At 40.9% G+C, this 19,390-nt stretch overlaps 1 protein-coding gene across 1 annotated transcript in view; it reads right to left on the reverse strand.

Moving 5' to 3' along the window:
* LOC311056032 (uncharacterized protein) overlaps window positions 1–11,652 on the reverse strand; it is a gene marked incomplete at its 3' end in the record, with an annotated part of 55,188 nt that extends 43,536 nt beyond the window's left edge. Inside the window, exons 1-5 of the mRNA XM_084072374.1 lie at window positions 11,389–11,652; window positions 7,944–7,976; window positions 7,184–7,269; window positions 6,929–7,060; window positions 4,822–5,009 (exon numbers count right to left, since the gene is read on the reverse strand). Coding sequence (XP_083928500.1) covers window positions 4,822–5,009; window positions 6,929–7,060; window positions 7,184–7,269; window positions 7,944–7,976; window positions 11,389–11,431 — 482 coding nt within the window. The 5' untranslated portion in view covers window positions 11,432–11,652. The remainder of the gene's footprint in view (window positions 1–4,821; window positions 5,010–6,928; window positions 7,061–7,183; window positions 7,270–7,943; window positions 7,977–11,388) is intronic.
* Window positions 11,653–19,390: the final 7,738 nt, after the last annotated feature.

Raw genomic sequence — 19,390 nt, forward strand, 5'->3', positions numbered from 1 at the left:
ATCACTGTACCCCGAAAGAAGGCAGCCGAGATCCATTCAGATCCAAATTACTGATGTAAAGATTTTTTGGTGACCCAAGACCATATGGGATCAGAGGTCAGTGGATTTCAGAGGGGTCACAACTGAGGTAAGGTGTACATTTTAACATCTTACGCCTCCTGTGCTCCTCTGAAACTCCAAGAAAGATTTACACATTAATATAAATCCTGGTACAATTTCATTTCATTTTTTTTAATAATTCATATCCATTTACTTAAAAAAAAAAAAAAATGTGTTATTAATATTTTATTATTAACGTCTGACACATATTGGTCCAAATGTTGGTTGTTTGAATTTATAATAGTTTTATTTTGACCACTCTAGTCTAAACCATCCAACCATCAATATATTACAATATATTTTGCTTTAATAATACGTTTTAAATTCTTTTAAATATTTTTCATATAATTTAAACTAATAAGTAATACTGACCCCAGTCAGTATAAAATAATTCTCACTCTAAAATTAGTTTGACGCTGAAATATCTATGTTCTATACGTGTATGTATGAATGATTGAGTTTAAAATTTTGAACACTGAATGACTCTCTCTCCCTGTCTCGTTGAGCGCCTGTTGTTTATGGTGTGTGTGTGAGTGAGAGAGAGCGAGGGAGTGTAAAGGAGTGTTAGTGAAAGTTTCTATCTCTCTCGTCTTATCTCTTGTTCTCTCCCTCAGATGTTTTATGTTTGCATGTGTGAATAAGTTTGTTCGTCTAATTTAGTAACTTTAACTGTTAAGCAAACTTCAATATCCACAATCCCTTGTGGAGATTTCCGTTTCCGTTAGGGTCTGTAACAGCCACGTTGCTATGGCCACTCATTCCAAAATTACCTCTTATCTGGTCTCTTACCCATAATTCCTTCAGCAGGAAGTGCTTTGTGGTATGTTAGACATGGTTCTATGGCAACGTCATCCTACCGGTAGCTACTGAGCCTCAAGTGAATTCCATTTAAAACATAGATCAATTAAATTAACCCTAATAAGATTCAATATGTTATAATATTATTTAGAAAACATTAACACATAATATTACAAAGATTATAACGTAATTTTGATTTATTTAAAAAAGTGTTTTAATATTTGATCATTTTTAACTTAAAACATTTTTAAGCTTGTCGATCTGCTATTTCCTTTTTGGAAAGTTTTTTGCTATTTTTGTGTACCGTATCTAATTCTAATGTACCTCAGAACAAAGATGTTTATTCCTTACTTTTCATTGTTATATTTAAATCTTAAATAATTTTATTTAAACATTTTCCCCCAATTTTTTTTCCGTTTTTTTCCAATTTATTTTTCTAATTTTTTTTCCCCTTGGTTTTCTGTTTTATTTTTGTTTGTTTTTCATTCACATCAGCAAATTCATTCTCTGACACACTATACATATATATATATACACTGTATATAGAATATATGGTATTGTGTCAAGAGGAGGGAGTTGGTGAATATTTGATTTAAATGTGATTTGCTTAATATCTTTTTGATGTTGTTTTTTTTGTCCTTTATCATAGTCATTTAACGATAAATACTAACTTACAGCCTTAGTCACATTCATCCATTTCAGATCTTGCCCCAGGAGTCCTTGAAGTTTACAAAACCTCCCCAGGGGAGACTGAGGGTCTCAAACTCTGATGGAAAACCTTTAAACTCCGATGGAAAACCTTTGTATTTTATTTTTCAAGAGTTCTTAACTGTTTTAAACAGCTTATGTTTTGTCAAATACCTTTCATGTACACTTTCTACACGCAGTAATTCTGTGTTTAATTCATTTACAGATTAAATCATCTTCCTGGTTAAATTGAGTGACAGAAGCCTCGCCTCTCGACTGCTCAAAGAGGAAAAGTAGGTCCTATACGTCTGTGTGAGTAAAGAGGCATCACGTGAGTTTTTCCCGCCATAAATTATTTTGTAAAAAATGGTTAACATATCAACCCACAGTATTGCTTCAAGGAGAAGTAGGGCTAAAATTCGACTGAGCCTATACACACTTGGGGGCGGGACCGGAAACAACAGCTTCTTGGAAACAAGACTATGTTGGCTAAAGTTCCTGGTGGTACATACATTGTGGGATTTTAAGGAAAAGAAAAAAAAATCAGATCCTGCCATCCTGCCAAGGGATGGCCTTCAAAATAAAGAAAGGATCTGTTTATAATTATAATACCTTATTCTGGGAACTTACGAGGTGATGTCATTTTTCTCATTTAACAGCATATAGAACCCACCATTCTAATTATTCTATAGTCTATGTAAGATTTCATCCTACTAACGCTGATTATTTACTCATGAAATATAACCATTTGGCTTCCAAATTAATAAACAATACAGTCCTTTTGAAGAAGTAAAACAATGTGTATGTCTGAATCTGAATTCAGACATATCTGAATAAATAACCATTTGTTTTAGCCCTTATAGTCCTTTAATATAATTTAAAAAGGTATTTAAGTCTAAATGTATCTGTTTTCCTATATTAATTAATTACATTTTCTTTCAATGTCATACCAATCTTGTCCACAAGAACTCGGGACTGATAGGTATATTTTGTCGACAATATTGATATATATGCCATTATATCCTATTTTAGTGTGCCATCTCTGCATAACTCAAGTTTGCCTACCAATGCTATGATTTTATTAAGTTAAAGGTGGTCTGGAACTAATCCTAGTATCAGTTCTCTCCTTTCCTCTAGAGACTGCATGTGTTTTGAGTTGCACAGCGCACAGGCCCAGCCAAGGTCGCTGATTATCTCTGGAGGAATACAATAACAGCTCCTTGGAGTTAACTTGACCATCTATGACAAAGCCACAACACCTCCAGCGACGCCGGTCAGAGCCAAGGTCTCGCCAAAGTCTCAACCTACGAGCAAGGCTCCTCATGGCCAGATGTCATCGTCAGAGCTGATAACAACTTACTTTGTGTATAACTGTTGTGATCATTGACTGTTTAGTCAGAGAGATATTTTTGCTGTACGGTGCCTCGTGGATTGATTCTTTCTCTTAATACAATGTCAACCTTTTAATTTGAGAACCGGCCTGTGTCTGTCTTTGATTTCGTCTCATCCTTTTTACACTGGGTTTTCAGCTGTTTAACTACAAATAGTTTTAATTAACATAGAGCAGGATTTACAACCCTTATCAGCTCTTTTATCTACTTTATCATAACATATTGTTGTTGTCGGGCAGAAACCTTGTATCTCCATATTTCTACGTTTTATGTTTAGTGTTTTCATTAATTAATGTCCTACTTCATTATACAAGAGTGTTAAACAAAAGATAGCTGATCTACAAGCTCACAACGTGTCCCTTTTATTCCCATAAATAGAGATCGTTGACGTCATCAGTATATGCCCATATATTGGTATGCCCCCTTTTGTGCCCATATATGGAGCTGACTGACTTGTTTGCGCCTGATGACACCACTTTGAGGTTAGACAACACACTCCATATTTGGGCGTAGCTGCATTGAGAACTCCTTGTATGGATATGGGTGAGTCGTGGTGACATGAGTGTGATGACATGGTCTGCCTGCCTGCTGGCCTGTCCTCCATTAAGCTAATTTGAATATACCGTATAGTGTGTGTGTGTGTGTGTGTGTGTGTGTGTGTGTGTGTGTGTGTGTGTGTGTGTGTGTGTGTGTGTGTGTGTGTGTGTGTGTGTGTGTGTGTGTGTGTGTGTGTGTGTGTGTGTGTTTGTGTGTGTGTGTGTGTGTGCAGTGGTGGCTTATCCAACGGGCTTGAGGTGCTGAAGCACAGGGCACCAACCTTGGGGGGGGGGGGTCACCAAACGGCGTGAGAAAAAAATAAACGGCGAAAACTGCGAAATTTAGAAGCAGGGATCCGCGCATCACCCCCCCCCCCCCCCCCACCCCCCCCCGTTGCCAAAATGCTCCCGGGGTGCACCGAACCGGGTCCAAGCACCGGGCACCACGAAGGGTTAATCCGCTGTGTGTGTGTGTGTGTGTGTGTGTGTGTGTGTGTGTGTGTGTGTGTGTGTGTGTGTGTGTGTGTGTGTGTGTGTGTGTGTGTGTGTGTGTGCGCGCGCGTGTGTGTGTCTGTGTGTGTGTCTGTGTGATGCACATGACAAGAGTCTCTGTGGGAAAGTGTGTGTATGTAATGTTTAGATGTAATTCAGTCTTCTTGTATCCGTGGTGTTTCACAGGATGGGTGATACATGGTTCATGATGTCACCACAGTGTGAGGTTCATGATGTCACCACAGTGTGAGGTTCATGATGTCACCACAGGTTCATGATGTCACCACAGTGTGAGGTTCATGATGTCACCACAGTGTGAGGTTCATGATGTCACCACAGGTTCATGATGTCACCACAGTGTGAGGTTCATGATGTCACCACAGTGTGAGGTTCATGATGTCACCACAGTGTTGAGGTTCATGATGTCATCACAGTGTGAGGTTCATGATGTCACCACAGTGTGCGGTTCATGATGTCACCACAGTGTGAGGTTCATGATGTCACCACAGTGTGAGGTTCATGATGTCACCACAGTGTGAGGTTCATGATGTCACCACAGTGTGAGGTTCATGATGTCACCACACTGTGAGGTTCATGATGTCACCACAGTGTGAGGTTCATGATGTCACCACACTGTGAGGTTCATGATGTCACCACAGTGTGAGGTTCATGATGTCACCACAGTGTGAGGTTCATGATGTCACCACACTGTGAGGTTCATGATGTCACCACAGTGTGAGGTTCATGATGTCACCACACTGTGAGGTTCATGATGTCACCACAGTGTGAGGTTCATGATGTCACCACAGTGTTCTTACCCGTAGCGTACATCCACAGCCATGGCCCATGGCGCCTCCAGGCCGGTGTTGACCAGGACTGTTCTGTACGACCCGTTTAGTTTGGACACCTCTATGGTGTCCCTGACTCTGTCACACCAGTACAGGTTTCCTGCCACCCAATCAACAGCCAGACTGGATGGAAAGCTGATCAACGTGTTGTGAAGGACCTGTCAATCAACCACACATGTACTCTGAATATACTCACCATTTTATTGTTTTATCATTTTTATGCAGTTACTACAATACTTTTTTGATAGGGTAGTGTAGAGTATTTTTCACAAATGTATTTTGTTTCAGAAATGTTCTATTTTGAGTGTTTATTTCTGAAAATATCTGATCTACAAGCTCACAACACAATTAAAAAAAAAAAATCAAGAGTCTGTGTCTATTTCAGGGTTCTTGTCATGTAACAGTTTGTGAAGCCCTGGTGTAGAGAGACAGGAAACCAAGGACAGAAAGAGGAGAAACATGTGAGACAAGACCAGGAGTCAGATTCAAACTCACATCCTAACGGCTCACAAGGAGCGCATGGTCTGTACACTTAGGGCTGGTACACACTGCAAGACATTAGGTCCGATATTGCTGTCGCCGACATTTTTTGGCGCTCGCCGACAAAACCTCCCAACCTGACGCAGATCGGCCTTTGATCGGCGAGATAATGCTCTGTGTGTGTGAAAGGCTCTGCGACCCGATGTGGCCGCGATTCTCCGCTCTGCGACGGCTTTCCGACCGTTTTCAGATATCTAAATTGTTAGATATTCATCTCTGTCTGGGACAGGACAACAGACAATATCATACACTATGAACGGGGCTGCGAGCACCTTGAGAGGAGATGCACGCTACAGCCAATGAGAGAACATTACAGCCACCGTGGCTGTAATGTGCGTCGCTGGACCTGACCACAACAAACAGTCCCTACCGCAATATTACCGTCCAGTCCTCTAATAAGTTAACATTATTAAACAAAATGAGAAAGTGAGCGAGCCTGGTGGGCTGTTTATTTTAGAGGAATTGTACAGAGAGAGAGAGAGAGAGAGACAGAGAGCGAGAGCGAGCGCTCTCTCTCTCTCTGTGTGTGTGTGTGTGTGTGTGTGTGTGTGTGTGTGTGTGTGTGTGTGTGTGTGTGTCGTTGTCTGTGTTGCCAGATTTTGCGAGAGAAATAAGCAACCAGGTTTGTGAAAACAAGCCCAACAAAAGCGACTATGAGCACTTTAAGCCTATATACAAATACATTGGATACTTGAAAATAGACGATCTACAAGCTCACGTTGTAGATAGGCTATTTTTAAAGAAGACATTTTGGGGGGGGGGGGGGGGGGGGATATTTACAAAATCCACACAGATCTTGAATGGGGGTCTATGGCACAACATGTTTTCAGAAGTGGGAGGTCTGCGCCTCTGTGGACAATTAATTATTATTATTAATTTGGGGGTCCTTGCCATGAAAATGTTTGAGAACAACTGGTTCAAACAACATTAGGAAACAAGGCCAAAAAAACAACTACACTTTCAAGCAACTTTACAGAAAAACAATCCCAAAGTCGCTTATAATAAGCAGACATGGCACTGACCGCTTCTGCGCTCTTGACGAGCGAGCGAGCGAGAGAGAGCGAGAGAGGGGGGAGAGAGAGAGGGCCCGGGGGGAGAGGGAGAGGGAGAGAGGCATATCACGGGATACGTCGATTAAAATGAATTGGAATAAACACAAATGTATGTATTGGGTCTGACTCTGGAGATAGCATCCTAGTGAACTATCCTACAGTGTGTCAGCCCTTGTCGGGGATCAATCGTGTTGTGAAGACCACAACGATATTATGACAGCCGATTTCAAGAAATAAACTCCTGCAGTGTGTTATGCTTAACGATCAGATGACCCCCCGACCACTTTAAGGTCTTGCAGTGTGTACCAGCCCTAACTGACTGAAACACCAGACACCCTGTTTTCTGCTTTTATATTTAACACTGATGTCACAAAGTATTTTAAATACAAGTATAAGTACTCTGAATTACATGTGTATTGTAAGTAGTTTGAATTCAGTTTCTCTACCCTGTCATTCATCCTCATCGTTGTCATTGTCACACTGACCTGGACGTCACTGCCATTGATGTGCATGCGACTGATCATGGGGGGCTGGATACTACTAGAGGGGTCCCATTCTATCCAGTAGATCATCTGCTGCTGATAGTCAAAGTCCAGAGCCATCACATCCTTCAAGCCCTGTCACACCACATCAGTTGTGTTAGTCTCAGACAGGAATACATTCCAGCATGTCAAAAGCAGTGTGTGTAGAATATTGTATAGGATTACATAGGATGTGTTGTTATGTCTAATGGTTTTCACCTGTTTGAGCTCTGTGGAGCTGGAGCCGTCCAAGCTGATCTTCATCAGGTTGGACCAGGTGGCTACGATGAGGAAGGGCTCCACCTCTGGAGAAAGTGAGACATTACATTTGAGTTGGTTTACCTTTAAAAATATACAATATCCGGCAAAGCATCTGTTTCATTTTAGATTTTAGTGTTGGCTATTCAAAAATAGCAGATCTACAAGCTCACAGCGCGTCAATTCATGCCGCGCTGCAAGCTTGTAGATCTGCTATTTTTTAAATGTTTTGAATCATTCAGATTTCTTTTAACACAAATCTTCTCTTCTGGGGGTTCCTGATACAACACATTTTCAGATGGGGGTCCACGTCCAAATACATATCATTTTGGGGGTCCCTGGCATGCAGAAGTTTGGAAACTAATGATTTAGAAGGCATTTGTAGAATGGGCCTCAGGTCTTAAAGGGTTAATACGCTCATAAATGTAACATATTGATACATAAATAACCTTATAAATGTAAACTTATTGATCACCATGTTTAAAAAGGTTGGGATGTGTTTCCTCTCTTTGTCAAACACATCACTGACACAGTGAAGCTGCTGTATTTACTGACTCACCTTTTATTCAATTTAAATACAAATATCTACATATTTCACTGGTTACAATATGAGAGTTTTAGATTAATGTTTTTAAGATGCTGAGATTTAATTAAACACAGATTAAAGACAGACAGACAGGCAGACAGACAGACAGACAGACAGACAGACAGACAGTCTTACCTGTTGTGTTGTGTGTTGGTTCATTCTGAAGAGCTGAGGAGAAACATAAAAAAACTAAATGAGCTTCAGTGTAACAGCTGGTTGTTTGTTGTGGTTTATCTGTTGAAATACAGGACAAGATGTCCTTTGTTTCTCCTGTTTGCTGCTATTTATTTGACATTCACAGGGTGGGAATGAGGAACTATCATTTATACCAGAAATAACAAAATAAAAGTCAATGACAATCAATAGTTTGTTGTAAACTAACAGGTTGGTTGTCATTTAGTGATTTGGTCACACAGACCTTCATCACTAACAAACTAATATAATTATCCTTCAAACTCAGCTGGCTGTGGAACACGCCTGACAAGTTGTCCAATAACATGAGAGAAGTTTTCAGGAGGTCAAGTGGCCTCAAGAAAAGGACATTTGTGCTGCAGAGCTCCCTGTGAGAGCTAAGAGTGACTACAAAGTTAACATGTACTTTGATGTCATCCTAGAGTTCAACACTCACTGATGAAGACAATGAGCAAGATAATTATAACATACATTCATAATATAACATGCATGGATGTGTTTAAAGTTTCACAGCAATCAGACGCTGCGTTCATGATTTGTGACATTTTGTGCAATCTTCTGTGTCCCACTCCTGCACACTTTGGAAGCCAATGGTAGCTGATCCATCATTTGTACAGATTTACGTGAGGTTTGGACAACATTTGTAGAAGTAATATCAGAGAATGTGCTTTACAAAAGTCGGCCTCCTGGTGGCGCTATAACAGGTCTCCAGGGACAGTGAGTGCAAAGTTTCACGCTGAACGGTGCCGTAGATTAGCTGCTCACAGACACACGGATGGACAGGGGTGAAATCATAGTCTCCGGCCTTCAGCAGTCCTCACTGGTGGAGATAATTTATGGAACCTCACTGCTTTCTCACAACATCAGCAGCACCACTGCTGCTGTGATTCACTGTTAGTGTCTCATTCACCTCCTAAACCCCCTCACAGCACCAGTATATCTCTGCTGTCCGGCAGCAACCAGCTAACTCATTTTTCAGGAAATGACAAAAAGATGGTTTTGTCAGAAGCACTTTTTAATACTTTTCATTGGTTCAATATTTTTTTTAATCAACACACAGACGTAAAGGGTGTTCAATGGCCCTGATTTATGGAAAAGAAATGCAAAAGCTGAAACATTTAGTTATATGGACTGTCGGACAGCAACGCACCCAAAAAAACAAAACAACAATAAATCAGTAAAAAGGCTGCAGGTGTAATGCAGGTAATCAATGTGTTGCCAGATTTTGCAAGGAAAACAAGCGGCTAGGTATATGAAAACAAGCCCCACAGAAGCAACTAATTCCACTTACTGTACTGTAATAGTATCAAGGGGTAAACAGGAACCCCCCCCTCCCCCCCCATACCTGACCACACCCACGGTGGGCGTGGTCAGGGATAAGGTGAATACACTCTCATAAATGGAACCAAATGGACCGTTAGGGGTCCATTTGGTTCCATGTATGTATACACTCTCTGAGTTGCAGACCTTTTAAGGGTCCATTTGGTTTCTTTGAGAACTACTGGCCTATACTAGAACATAAATAAACAAACAGAACATCTTAACATCTTATTAACCACATGACTGTATCCTGTATTTTTAACCTTCTGATCGTTATTTATAAGCAATGACCTACATCATAATGTACAGTGTGTATAATAGTGTGTATACTGCATGATGTGACCAATGTGAGCTTGTAGATTGGCTATTTTCAAAACATTTAGGAATAGTTTTGGATCATTTTAACAACAAATCTTGTCCCTGCCACAAAATATGTTCAGTATAAATTATGTTGGGGTCGTTGACATGAAACCACTGTTATATTAGACTCCATACTAAATATATCTGACCCTTGACCCCTCTGTGTACCAGGATGACCAAACCAGCTAGTTCCACCCAGTAATCAACCACAACCAATCACCACTCACACACCAGCTGGTAACCAATCAGCACCACTGAATCCCTCATACCAATGTGGGGGAGGAGACATTCACAGGACAAAACAACACACAGGTAAATACACATATGACCATATAGGGTCATAACAACACTAATCTCTCAAGAACAGATTCTGCTCTGCGTTTGAATCTGTCAATAGCCGTGTTGACAACCCGTACGCATTGATTTCAAGTGGGCGTGCCTTCAGATCAGGAAGCAGGCCGCGCTTTACCCAATCAAATGTAGTGGGCGGGATTCACGTGTCCGTCGATCCTTCCCCACTCGAAACAAACCGAAACTAATTTAACAATAGCGTCCGTGGAGCAGACAAAACCACGGAAAGATATTCACATTTTAACTTGCTCTTTCATCATAGAAACAAGTGGGCTTATAACCAAAACCATCCATGTTTTCTGGGAGATGTGGTGTTAGTGTTCCGTGTAGAAATATTGTTAGTGGGAATGAAAACATAGTCGCACCACCGGAAGTGATGCGCTGAAGGCAGACCAAAACCCCGGTTTCCTTGCGCACGGGTGCTACGTCAACTTCCTGGGCATTCCTCCGACAGCGCAGTGCTCCGACATTAAACAGTAAACCCGAACCAAACCCGCACCCTAACCCTAACCGCACGCGGATGCCACATAGTCGGAGAAAAGGTCTGTCGGATTAACGCATGCCTCCCCAACTTCCTCCCAGAGCCAACTGAGATAGTCAAAAACAGCAGAGGGCCCTTTTTTTCTTTTTCATTTTGCGCTGGGTTCCCAGATTGTAACAACACTAACAATAATAAAAAATAAATGTTAAAATAATTAATCTTTTGATAATAAAAAAATAAGAATTAAATAACATAACCCTAACCTAACACTTCAACTTGAGGTCGCCCACATAGTGCTAATCCGGCCCTGACAACAAGTCAAAAGTTAAACATACAGCTTCCATGGCGACCATGATGATGAAAATATGCTCTACATACATATCTGTAACAGTGAGAATAATCACCACCTGTCCTCTGTACAGACCACCTTCACAACACATAGACCACCTGTCCTCTGTACAGACCACCTTCACAACACATACACCACCTGTCCTCTGTACAGACCACCTTCACAACACATAGACCACCTGTCCTCTGTACAGACCACCTTCACAACACATAGACCACCTGTCCTCTGTACAGACCACCTTCACAACACATAATCACCAATAACAGCCTGACATTTTGACATTATGGCAGCCGAAAATGTAAAGCAAAAACATTTCACTTCACGTGTGACACACACACACACACACACACACACACACACACACACACACACACACACACACACACACACACACACACACACACACACACACACACACACACACACACAGTAAAGCATCCAACGGTACTCATGGTTGTCTTAGCTTTGTGCCTCAGTGTGTTTCACATCCACATCAACCAACAAGTGTCATTAAAACAGAGTCTTACCTGAGCTCCACAGCAGGAGGAAAAATATCCCTGTTTTATCCATGTCTGGATTCACTCACACTGGATTCTCAACTGGAACTTCACTGATCAATACTTGATGTCCTGAACTTCACTGATCAACACTTGATGTCCTGAACAGCACTGATCAACACTTGATGTCCTGAACAGCACTGATCAACACTTGATGTCCTGAACAGCACTGATCAACACTTGATGTCCTGAACAGCACTGATCAACACTTGATGTCCTGAACAGCACTGATCAACACTTGATGTCCTGAACAGCACTGATCGACGATCGCTGTCGTCTGTGTCTTTATGTGAGACACGTCAGCTCTCCTTATCTGATCATCACGTGGTTTCTCTGGAAAGTGGCAGCGCTCTTGATGACAGGAAGCTCAACCACAACCTGCCCTACATACGACAGAGGCGCACATATGCATCAAAATGGAGGACCACTGAACTCTGCGGGTGACAACATGGAAGACCACTGAACTCTGCAGGCGACACAATGGAGGACCACTGAACTCTGCTGGTTACAAAATGGAGGACCACTGAACTCTGCAGGTTACAAAATGGAGGACCACTGAACTCTGCAGGTTACAAAATGGAGGACCACTGAACTCTGCAGGTTACAAAATGGAGGACCACTGAACTCTGCAGGCAACACAATGGAGGACCACTGAACTCTGCAGGTGACAACATGGAGGATGTGTTGGATGGACTTGTATCACACCATTTGACTGCTTCTGACCAAACATGTCCTTGATGAGTACATCATGTTCCAAATATAAATGAATAATACATAAATAAATATGCAAGAGGCTGTAGGAAAAGGAATATGTATCGTTCAGGTATTAGATCATTTGTATCAATGAAAGAGAACATATAAATACATAGAATATTAAGTGAGTTTGGTAGAATATATAATAACATAATATCATAACATAATAATTACATATTTATTTATTACTTTATTTACTTACTCACATACTCACTTACTTACTTACGTACTTACTTACTTACTTTACTTACTTACTTACTTACTTACTTACTTACTTACTTACTTACTTACTTACTTCTGACACAGTTGTCTAGCAGCCTTGCAGCCTTGCATCATGGCATCATGGCATTATGGCATCAAGTTTTCAAAGTCAGAGCCTACTTTAGAATATGGATGTTCATAACATGTATCATTGTATTGATACATGTTGATTTCTACACACTATAGCCTCATTTTAACATAAAAATATAGCTGCAAGCAGCGATAATATGGGGCCAGGAGAGAGAAAGAGAAATGATAATTCCTTTAACAGGTCAGTTCATGAAAGTCCTTGCGGTCTTGTTTCCAATGAGTGCCTGTGAGCAATTAGGGGTTAAGAGTCTTGCTCAGGGACAAATTTCATTTCATCGACACATTTGCTGACCTGGCCTGGAATCGTACCTGGGGCAACCAGAATCTCTGGCTCCCTAGGCGGGCTCACTAACCACTCAGCTATGGCCACCCCTCAGAGAGAGAGAGAGAGAGAGAGAGAGAGAGAGAGAGAGAGAGAGAGAGAGAGAGAGAGAGAGAGAGAGAGAGAGAGAGAGAGAGAGAGAGAGAGAGAGAGAGAGAGAGAGAGAGAGAGAGAGAGAGAGAGAGAGAGAGAGAGAGAGAGAGAGAGAGAGAGAGAGAGAGAGAGAGAGAGAGAGAGAGAGAGAGATAGATAGATAGATAGATAGATAGATAGATAGATAGATAGAAGAGACATAGAGAGAGACAAATGGAATAGATTGAAGAGACAGATAGATAGATAGAAGAGACATAGAGAGAGACAAATGGAATAGATTGAAGAGAGACATGGAAACGGAATAGATTGAAGAGAAAGACATGGAATAGATTGAAGAGAGAGAGAGAGCGCCATGGAAACGGAATAGATTGAGTCATGTTTTTTGCATTTCAACTTAAATGAGTCTGCATCAAGTGAGGCTTGAACCGGCAACCTTACGGTCATGAAGCACTCTTAGGTAGCTGCAACACTACCTATAGTGCTATATCTTTGTCAAGGCTGATATCGTCTGTTGAGGATCACAAGCTCTTGCCTTCTGTCATGACCCAAGCCCCTGTTTCACTAACACTAAGATCACTCGTTCACAAACCATTTACCAATGAAGAAATTGTACATCTCCTCAGAACCAAAATTAGTGAAAGTAGCCGATCTACAAGCTCACAAACCATTAAAAGTTGTCAGATTGTACATTGGCTATTTTCACAATGAAGTATGTTATACATTGAAAAAAGATACTCTCATTGCTATCTGAAAAGTTGTGAGATTGTAGATCAGCTGTATGTAAAAAACACTCAATTAAGTATTTCATGTTATCTTTAACAATTGCAGATGTATTCATTGATAGTCATGTTGTGTGAAATGCAACTTAGATGAAGTCTGCACCAAGTGAGGCTTGAACTGGTGACCTTCAGGTTGTGGGGCACACATTTAAGCGAGAAGCCACCAACAGACAAGAACCTGTGAAAAAGGAGATCACACAGATCATACAGTTTCACGCAAATAGCTGAAAAATCCTGGGTTTAAGTGTTTTTCAAACTGCTCAAGATTGCGGACAATCTAAGGGCGGTGCTTACTGGTCAACGTGATAGATGTGTTCCTCATTAGTCAAGGCACATGTGTAAGCAGGTCTAATGGCTGTCGGCCAAACGAGGCATGACTTTTGCCTGTTTAAAGTTTCAATTTTCAAAAAATTGCTATAGCGCCCCCGTTTGACCAATTGGAGTAAGATTGGTTTCAGTGATATTTGGAATGGCCCTTTACATTTCTGCAAAGTTTCAAAGAATGGTAAGTCTGCATGTATGTGTTAGGAGCAGATGAATAATTGTCATAAAACTGCAATATTCATTGGCTCATTAAAGCTTCATTTTTTCACTTATGGAAGATATTTTGCAAACGTTTTTTGGTGCAGATTACTCAAAAATCCCAGGAGGAGATAGGTTTTAACTGTTTTTCATATAATTCAAAATGGTGGGAGATCTAAAGGTCAGAGGTCAAAAGTGAGAGTGTGAAAGTTGTTCAGCATGAGGAGACGCATGTGTGCATCGAAGTTTCATGGCTGTAGGTGAAACAGGGCATGAGTTGTACCTGTTCAAAGTTGTCATTTTCAACTGAGTGCTATAGCGCCACCTTTTGACGAAAGATTGTGAGATTTATTTTTTGATCGTTCAGACCATCTATCATATGGCCGAGTTTCATAAAAAGCGACTGCACGGTTCAGCCAGAACTGCCAAAAGTGGCAGAAGAAGAAGAAGAAGAAGAAGAAGAAATGGAATAATGCGAATAACAATATGGGTCCATGCTGGAAGCCTGGCCCCATAAAAAGAACAAATCTATTTTATCTTCAGGTTATTGTTATTTACCTGTAGGCCTAGAGATAGTGGGTCTTCTTTTAGGCTGAAGTTGCTATACCCGCTAATTAGGGATTTAGCATGGCATAAGGGGCTTTCCCGTGCAAAGGTTGCTATCTTCCAACACCAGCCTTATCCCTAAAACACCTGCTCTACCCGTTACATTATGCATACAGTAGGTGTGGTTTGGGCGTTACATTAATAAAACCAATCACCGTGCCAGATGCCATTGCCTTTATGATCAGGCTGTGTAAGCCATTACCCCCAGTGCAATCTTATGCTCTCTCCCACTCTGCCCATGGAATAGCGAAGAGCAGTCTGACTTTGCCTTGGACTAAAATTGTATATTATTATATTATATATTATACACAGAATCATCACTCACACATTGCTGCTTATAGAGAACTTTAAATTACAGCATTCGCTTGTGTTCTGGATTAATTCAACTGAATGGTCTGGTGTGGTTATAGCAAACGCAGATCAAACAACATTTTACTTGTCTTTGATAACTTAGCTGGCAACTGCTGATAAAAACAGTTTATTGACATAAGGAATTAACAGTCATACTTTTGTGCATTACAGTAAAATTGTAATGACAATCACATTCACAATCACTTAATTCAGACGTGTTGCACTGAACTCTGCAGCTGCAAACCATATTTGATCGACATAATTATCACCCATATGTTACTGATTATAGAGAATGTTATATTATTGTAATCCGTGCTTTATTTCCTGCACAATGGATTAATAATGTTGCGCTGAAAACTCTTTAGCCGCACTGAGTCGCTTGGACACTATAGCCGACGTTTGGCATAGCGGGTTTTTTTAGAATCTGCTATGCGCTTGCCCAAATGTGTGTGGACAAGATAGCAATTATTGGGATAGTGCAACAACACGCCCACGGCCACACCTCCAGGCACAAATTATGGAGTCGGCATAATGTATACACGAATCCACGGAGCGCTGCCCTGTAGGTGGCGCCGCCATTGCTGCGGTGTCAGACTCGATCAGCTGCTGCTGCGCGGTGTCAGTCAGCTGCTGTCGCTGACTGCTCACGTTACTCTTTTACCTGCTTTTTACTAACTTTTACTAACACTAACTTTACAAAGATGTACAGAAAATCGGGATGAACCTGTGTAGTTTATGGCTGCTCCAACAGCCAAGCAGGTAAAGAGTAACGTGAACAGACGGACAGAACCGCAGCAGCAGCTGACTGAGTTTGACACCGCAGCAATGGCGGCGCCACATACAAGGCAGCGCTCCGTGGATTCGTGTATAGCGGGTAGTGTGGCCGTAAGATACTGTTTGGGGTCAGCGCCCGCTGCCTTGTGCGTAATTAACGGGTAGCGGGAAGTTTCAAGGGATAGTGCAGGACGGAAGATACGGCCCATCGTTTACATGTCTCTGTCTGACAGATACTGTATGAACCTGACACATATTAAAATGTTAAAATAAATGAAATAATACTGTCCCCTCACGCATTACAAGGATAACATCAGTCACCAGAAACATGGTGCCTTGCTCAAGCACCAGGAGGGAGCCTGGGGATTGAACCTTCTGATAAGCGTACCTCATGTACCACTATGACAGCGTGTACAGCCAATTAGAGTCACTGTACCACTACCCCCCCCCCCCCCACCCACCTCCCCCTATGTGCTGACAGTGTAAAGTCAGTGTGTTGAAACTAACCTCGTGTCTCATTTCCTGTCTAACGTGCAGACTGCAGTTACACCTAAACCACAGGAAGCAGCTTCTCTGCTGCTCCCACCACACTCCTACCTTTAGTCATGTTAACGTTACTTTAAATAACAAGACTACAACCTTTAGTCATGTTAAAGTTACTTTTAAATACAAGACTAAAACCTTTAGTTATGTTAAAGTTACTTTTAATAACAAGACTAAAACCTTTAGTTATGTTAAAGTTACTTTTAATAAGTTTGAACAAGCCTAAAAAAAAAGTGAAAATAGCAGAGCTACAAGCTCACAAAGTGTTGCATTGCGACACTTTATGAGCTTGTAGATCAGCTATTTTGGACACATCTTCAAAATTAATGGAATTTCTTTGATTGAATGAAATTAGTTTATTTTATTCTATAAAGAATTGTGAATTTTGGGGGGACATTTCTGAAAACATTGAACATTTTGAATAATAAAAACGGAAATGAAAACTAAAGGGACATTTACTCACAACCCATAGACCCCTTAACAGACGACGTCACACTGATAAGAACCAGTATGCGTGCAACCAGTATGCGCTAAATGAAACCCATTCTATCAGGTCTCGCCAGGACGTGCCACACTAGCCAACACACAAGAGGGGGTTGGGGTGTGCTGAAACTATCGCACCCCAAAACAACAGGTTGGAAATTGATTGCGTGAAACAATCACCTGCGCATCCAGTCTCAATGTTAGTAAAAAATTAATTGGTCTATAAAAATTGGTCCGTGAACCAAAAACGGGTCCCGACCCACAGTTTGGGAAACGGCAGGTTCAGTCAGTTGTTGTAGTGGAAACTCATCAGGATTCCACTGTAGTCTCACGTATAGTCACACAATATTACACTACTTTACTTTGACATGTATTTTCCCTGGTATATGATAGTGGCAACTGAATTCATACTGTATTACTGTTTACAGTGTGGCTGTGCAGAGGCTAGCTGTCCATAAGAGGGTCTGTCTGTGTGTCTGTCTGGGTATGTATTGTATTCATCCCAGGGGGGACATTAAGGTGTTACAGCAGCTCTCATAAACAGACAAGAGAACACACTAGAAAATAACATTTCATTTCATTAATGTAATGAAATGAAATTAATGTAATGCCAATACTTTGATGACCGGCAGCGGTTCCGGTAAGGGACACAAAGAGTCTCCTTTGTGTCTCTAACCGGAACCGCTGCCTACCGGTCCGCTGGTCAAATTATTGTCTTAGGAATAAAACAAAAACAAAACAAATATCCATGAATTGAAGTCTCCATGGGGTGACTAATCAATAGGAAAAAAAAGTCATTTTGGGGGTGAACTATCCCTTTAACTTAAGAAACAAACACATGGATAACAGAACAAAAGAAAGGTCACCCACCCCCACAATAGAGCCCTTAAGGGACGACGTCACACTGGTTGCAAGCGTCATACTGGTTGCAAATGATGATATACAAGCTCATAATGCGGCACCGAGTGCCGCGCTATGAGCTTGTAGATCTGCATTTATTTTTTAAATCGTGAAAGTTTGTGCAAATCTTTTGAATATATATTTTTCTAAAGCGATTGCTTCTGTGGATTCTATTAATTCAATGCTTTTTAATTCACTTTGAGCACAGAGCACTTAAAGGCATAGTAGGGAAGTTCAGAACTAAACAAACACCGCCACTCCAGCAGTTCTTTTCCCCGACCACCAGGGGGTGACGTAGGAGGGAGTTCCATAGAGCAAGGGTACATTTCAAGGAACCGTGCCCCAAACAGGTTGCTTTATTGGGATACAATATGCGGAAATGCCTGCCCTGCTGGTTCTCTGAATTTTTATTTTTAAATAGGCTCTTTCATGATAAATTGACCACATATATGAAGTTAAACAACTACATTCTATCCACACGCTATCTTAAAAGTAAATTCGGTGCCTCAAAAACGAAGTTTGAGAGCGTTTTAAAACCGAAAGTAAAACGTTCATACGGACACGGACGCGCACGGACGCGCACATGCGTGCGTTAATTTACGTACCGGACATAAACATAGAACACATAAACATTAGGGAAAATACGGATTTCAGAAGGAGGACTGTGTTTCAGTGCATTAAAACACCCCAGCATCATTATATAGTGGCTGATAGAGGGGAAAAAATGCAAAATATATATATATATATATATTTTAAATTTAGGCTTAATGTTCCCTACAATACCTTTAATGAGCATGTAAAATAAAGAAAAGTATTTTTCTTGAAGTCTCTAAGGAGTTTTCCTTAAATGTTTTTTGCAGTGAGCGAGTGTCGTTTTGCCAGTTTCCTCTCTATATGTGTGGACCAGCAGATGGTGATGTACTCCACATCATGGTTTCCCAGGCGACACTATACTAGTGGCTTGTCTGTTTTCGCTCTACATTAAATATCATCGCTGAAAATAGCCCATTTACAAACTTACGTTTCACGTTGCGATGCGTTATAAGCTTGTAGATCGGTTATAACGTGTGAAGGTTTTCCCCAGAATACGGGTGCTGGGGTTTTAAGTGGTTAAAGGAGCACTTAACCCATTTTCAACCTATCTTCATTATAATTGGTACTCACTAATGCTCATGGTACAATTATTACGTTTTCAAATAATTATAGTGGAGTAAAAAGTACGATATTGCCCCTGAGATGTAGTGGAGTAGAAGTAAAAGTATTGACAATTGGAAATACTCCAGTAAAGTAAAAAAAAAGAAATACTGAATATAACACCTGTTGTTCTGGTTCATAAACTAGTAGCATATACAGGTTTTCCATGTCTGCTGTTCTGTTTCTATATGATTCACGTACACTTCAGTTGGAATAATATTTCTGTACCTGTTTTTCTAGACACCCTCAATGTTTTTGGCTGGGTTTGATTGATTGATAGATTGATTATGTGTAGTGAGTA

This window comes from Gymnoscopelus microlampas (genome assembly GCF_963454915.1).
Source record: "Gymnoscopelus microlampas genome assembly, chromosome: 2".
NCBI lineage: Eukaryota > Metazoa > Chordata > Actinopteri > Myctophiformes > Myctophidae > Gymnoscopelus > Gymnoscopelus microlampas.